Source organism: Echinops telfairi, unplaced genomic scaffold (genome assembly GCF_000313985.2).
Source record: "Echinops telfairi isolate 266 unplaced genomic scaffold, ASM31398v2 ScPeMD7_4225;HRSCAF=4972, whole genome shotgun sequence".
In the NCBI taxonomy this organism is placed as follows: Eukaryota; Metazoa; Chordata; class Mammalia; order Afrosoricida; family Tenrecidae; genus Echinops; species Echinops telfairi.
Window position 1 is genome coordinate 13,346,901 of NW_022108124.1, and position 5,426 is coordinate 13,352,326.

At 52.7% G+C, this 5,426-nt stretch overlaps 1 protein-coding gene across 2 annotated transcripts in view; it reads left to right on the forward strand.

The window, feature by feature from the left end:
• The window catches only part of TTC21A (tetratricopeptide repeat domain 21A), a 46,147-nt gene that overhangs the window by 7,354 nt on the left and 33,367 nt on the right, over positions 1-5,426 (forward strand). For both annotated transcript variants that reach the window (XR_006680541.1, XM_030886950.2), the window contains exon 6: positions 2,404-2,561. Coding sequence is in view for 1 of the 2 variants with exons in the window: in XM_030886950.2 (XP_030742810.1) it covers positions 2,404-2,561 (158 nt within the window). In the remaining variant the exon portion in view is untranslated. The remainder of the gene's footprint in view (positions 1-2,403; positions 2,562-5,426) is intronic.

Here is a 5,426-nt window from a genome sequence, read left to right on the forward strand (position 1 = left end):
TGTCTCCTCGGGGGTCTGTCCTCCTCTTTCTTTGCTTCTCTCTGGGCCTCACTCCCTGCACCTCATCCCCACAGCCTTCCTGCCCTTTCCCGTGGCTCCGTCCTTCCCCATCTGTTGGATCCACTTAGTTCGAGAACAGCATTATGTTATGTGTTGATTTACATGGTGGTTGCCCTGGTGACACCGTGTGTCACAGACATGTGGCCTCCCCTAGCTGTCAGCTGAGTAGAAGCAGATCACCGGGCGTTGGCTTCCCCTGGGCAGGTTCGAACTGCCAACCTTTGCCTGAATAGCCAAGACCAAGCTGCAGGCACCATGTGAAGACCATTAAATTTAAACCAAGTTTCCATATTCTTATGTGACCCTCATGGAGCTAATCTTTGAGAGGAAAAATTTATCCTGACAGTCTCGTCTGTGTATATATATTTTTCCTTATAAAATGAATACATTTTTTAAAGTCCAAAAAAATTGTTTAAAAACTAGCTGTCCATGCCGACTCACCATGACCCCTAGGGCTTTCTCTCTCAGCTCTGAGGGAAGGGCCTTGTCGCTAATGTTTCTGCCCCTTGGGTCCTTGGAGAGTTCCTGTGGCATGGCACCTGTGTCCCCCCACCCTCTTGCTTGCAGCTTGCTTACTGTCCCTTTTAAATCCCAAGGGATTGATTTTAAAATCCGCCCTGCACCACCTCATTAACACACTTAAAGAAACCCGATTCCCAGATGAGATTGTAACCACAGCGACAGCAGGATATGCAGCACCTATCTTTGGACAACACAGTTTAATCCAGAACACAGGGAAGGCCTCCCTCAGCCAGCCCCCAGGGGAAGCCTGGGGCTCCGTGGGCTTTTTAATTGCCTCAGGACGTGGGCTGCCCCTGGGAGGGGCTGTGACCTTGGTAGAGGCCAGCTCCATCAGTCACAGGTGAACCCCAGGGAGAAGCTCAGCTGGGGCTACCAGCTGCTGCTCTCCTGGTCCAGGAGGGGGCTCCACATTACAGGGTGGGAGACCGTGGTGGGGTTATTCAAACCAAGCCTAGCCATCAAGACAATGCTGGCTCATAGCAACCCCCTAGGGTGGGGGGTTCTGAGACTGTCACTGTTTATAGGAGTAGAGAGCTCAGTCTTTCTCCCAAGTTGCTGCTGCTGGTTTCGAACTGTGAACCATGCAGATCCAACACATAACCGCTACAGCCCGGGGGCTCTCTCTTTAGTTGAAATGTAGCTGTAACCCTAGGGCTTATATCATTTTGTTGTCTTTTTCTTTGCTTTCTCCACTTTGTATCGTGAATCGGGTAAAGGTTTACAGAACGAATCCACCTTCCACCCCGCAGTCTACACACCGTGGCTTCCCTGTCATTGCTGGCCGAGCCCACAGTGGACATGACTCACCCCCTTCCTGCGTCCTGGAGCTGGACCCCTGGGATGGGTCTCTTTCTCTCCACGTCATAGCTTGTCATAGGAAAACGTCATCTCGCACGGCTATGTAAAACTATACTGTATGGGCATCGTGCAATTGACCACACCAGCCCGCTCTTTTGGGGTGTTGGGAGCGGTCCCAGTCTTGCAGTTGAAGGTGAGGGTGACGGCGTGCTCTAGGTCGAACTCCCTCTTGTTTTTGGTGAGCAGCCTCTGCTGGGAGGACCCCTGTCCGTCTGACATCGACTGTCCTTTCACAGTGCCACCGTGTCAAGACTTTTGGGAGCCCTGCCCTCTGCCCCTGAGGCACCTGTGTGATGGTTCTCCAAGGGCAGCCTGAAGCAGGGGCTGGCGCTGCGTCTACAGACCTCGTGCCCCTGTGCCCCTGCTTGGTGGCCCTTAATCAAGAAACACACTCTGGCCTTGCTGTGGGGCCTGGTCAGCCGTCTTCACTGAGGTCCCTGGGAGGGGAAAATTGCTATTCCAAAGGTTGGCGGTTCAGAGCTGCCCTGTGGCTCAGCGGAAGCAAGGCCTGGTGTAGTCGGCCTGAGTCTCAACCCAAGATACCACACCCGGGGCTCTGCTTCGAAACACATCATGGGTTAGGACCAACTGCAGAGCCACGGCCCCGCGGAATGGTTTTCAGAAACGGAATTCAGACAAGGCGAGTGGGAAACACACGGGAGATTTCTGGAACCAGAAAGGACCCAGTGAGCCCAGCACTGCCCCTCAGGGTGGCCCTCACATGGCCTGTCCCAGGCCTGCAGAGTTCCCCGGGCTCTGGACTCCTCTGTCCCAGACAGGAAGTACCCTGAAGCTGGTGTGGACTTTGATTTGTCGTTCTAAGTGGCATCTCTGTGCAGGAGGGACCACAGGGGCTCCTGGTTCCGCTGACCGCACCCAAGTGCCCACACGGGAGACTCTCCCCTGCCCTTCAGGGGGCCCGGGGGCAACCCACCTCTCTTCCCTCCCCCTGTCTCTCCACAGGCAACCTACCTCCTGCTGCAGCAGAACTACTCAGGGGCGCTGGAGGTGGTGAGCCAGCTCACCGTGGCCTCCCCAGGCTTCCTGCCAGCCCTTGTCCTAAAGATGCGGCTGTTCTTGGCCAAGCAGGACTGGGAGCAGACCATAGAAACAGCACAAAGGTGAGGGGCGGGGCCGCTTCCTTCATTTCCATGGGAGGAGGCTACTACGCTCTCATCCTCCAAGGGGGGAGGACGCACCCATCCTGACAGATACTGTGTGCACTGCATGGAATGCGCCGTAATGGTCAATGTCACTGAGAAGAGGCCTTAACAAAAAACAAACAAACTCGCTGCCATTGAGTTGATGGCGGCTCAGAGCGGCCCTGCCGGACAGGCTGGAGTTGCCCCTGCGGGTTCCCGAGACGGTGACTCCTCCTCATGAGCTGCGGACCTTGCGGATCTCAGCCAACTCATAACCACTGAGACAGCTTCAAGAGAGGCATTATGAGGGGTGCAACGATCTAGGGGGGGGCAATCGATGTAACTGAGCTAGTCACTCATCCTTCATAGGAGGAGGTCTCACACTGTGGGCTATGCCCAGCAAAGCCACAGGTAGGGGTGGGGGCATACTATTTAGAAGGGAGTTGGAGGGAACCCCCAAAGAAACAAGAACCCTGTCGGGGGCGGGGAGCAGTGGCCTCTGAGGAGCCTCAGGTAGGAAGGGGTGAGGGCAGAGTGGGACGAGGGACTACGGGATTGTTTTTGTCTTTTAGAACTATGGATATGATCAACTTAAATAAAAGGGCTTTCATTTCAAAATTTTAGGGGGTAGGGAAAGGATCTTTCTATCTGGTGACTGTCTGTCTTCCTCTCTTGGTGCTTCCGCAATAGAATTACCACTGAAGGGGAGTCTTTAAGGAACAGAAATGTATCATCTCACTGTTGAGGTTAGAAGTTCAAATCCAGGACACCTGCGCTAAGGGGAACGCTCTGTCAGTTCTGGGGGGAAGGCCATTGACTTAGCTTCTGTGGCCCTTGCATTTCTGGGTCACATCGGTCTCCCCCGGCAGGAAGAGGAGAAGGGAGAGGGTAAGGGAGGAAGGAGTCGCTAGCTGCTTCCATGAAAACAGAACTCGGTGGTGCCTGGTATCATGGATGGTCATTCTTATGAAAAACCCAATACAAGTCTCTTGGTCAAAACATAAGGTTTCTCGAGTGGGTCATACCTCGGTTCTTGGCTTCGCACAAGAATGAATTCACGCCGAACCCCGTTTTGTAATCCCAGTGGGTTTCTATGAAGGACGGGAGAAGTTTCAAGTTTTACGGTCTCGAAAGAGTCCGTGCTATTTCAGGGAAGCGTGCTGAGCCTCACAGAAGCCACGCTGGGGCCCATCACTGGGACCCAGGGGTCGAGAGAGAAAGAGGAAGAGGCGCAGAGGCCTGAGCTTGGGGCAAGAGAGAGCGCTGGGGGAAGAGCGGCTGTGGTCCCCAGTAAGGTGGGCAGGCACCACTGACCAGTAGCAGGGTAAGGCGTCCCAGAGCGTGCTCCCTGCCTTTATTCTAGCCCACCCCCTGGCTGGGGAAGGTGTGGTTGATGGTATTGGTTGACCTCATTGGAGAGTTAGGCCTATCTGGCTGATATCCTGAGCCTGGGCCTAGTTTGGCCTGCCCAGGTGTTCCTCCCACCTGGCTCGGGGGCTTGAGTAAGAGCATGCTCAGTTTGGGGTCTTAATAGGAGTCTAAGGGTCGCCTCATTTCTTTCCAGCCTCCTCTATGGGGGCCTTGCAGGCAGGGGAGGGACAACCCCTGTGCCTGAGCTAGCTAGCTAAGCAAAAGAGGGAAAACGCAGAATAGGGTTTCACGTTCTCATGGGCTCCAGACACGTTCCAGCTGCAGAGGGTGGGATTATTGCTCGGAACTAATCTTTAGAACCCGAAATAGCCTCGGACATTGTCTGTAAACTGAACGGCAGTTGAGCTTAACTAGTGAAAAAAGGCTCTGCCTTGATTGAGCATCATGTTCTCTTAATAGCTACCTGGGTGGGAACAAAGCGACCATCCAAAAGATTCCACAGGAACTTTAGGGAGCAGCTGGTACATGCAAACGAGGGAGGGACAAATCGACAAAGGAGGAGGAAAAAATTCACACAACTTGAACAACATAATCTCTCTCGAATGTATAGATGTACCCTAACTCGTACGTGTCGAAACTGTTGGTGTATGTTTTGCTGTGTATCTCCCCAGGAAGACAAGCAAAATAAAAGCTAGGGGGGCAGGGGGGAAGGATGGCAGCCAATGAAACCCTATAGCAGCAGGGCTCCTCTGCTACATGAGGTCCTTATATGTGGGGGACCAGCCTCCACATTCGAACGGGTCCAAGGAGTGGTTATGTAATTGAAGGGTAAAATTAAAGACATCAGACAAGATCATGCATGTGAATGCTCACCTCCGGGACCATCAGGACTTCAGGAGTCAGATCCACACAGAAAGAGAGAATATATTTCCAACTAAGGTTTATATACACTCTAGGAGTGGGCAAGCTCCCTTAATTATAGGTAACCACATGCATAACAGGAGGGGGATGAGCGAGGGGTGGACACGCAATAGGAAGGGAAGCACTAGGGGCACACATGTGACAGGAAGACATATACATAACAAGATAGGTGGGCTCTAGAGTCTAGGTGGCAGCCTAGCCTTGGTCGTCCCTGAGTTGGTTTGACCACGGTGTCTTTGGGCTTTCCTTCAGGGGAACAATCCATCGTCCTTATCAGAAAGGAGTGGGCTCTACTTAGGATGGGACAGACAATAGGCCCTGATTGCCTTAGATGGCTGACAACCTCAGGCAGATAACCTTTCAGTAGTTGACCTCCATGTGTATAATCAGTGACCATGTGTTTGCAAACAGCACCTTAGGTTTGGCACATATGATGCGGTGACATCCTGGGGAATAACTTTTCTTTTTTTTTAACATTTTATTAGGGGCTCATACAACTGTTATCGCAATCCATACACACATCAATTGTGTAAAGCGCATTTGTACATCGTT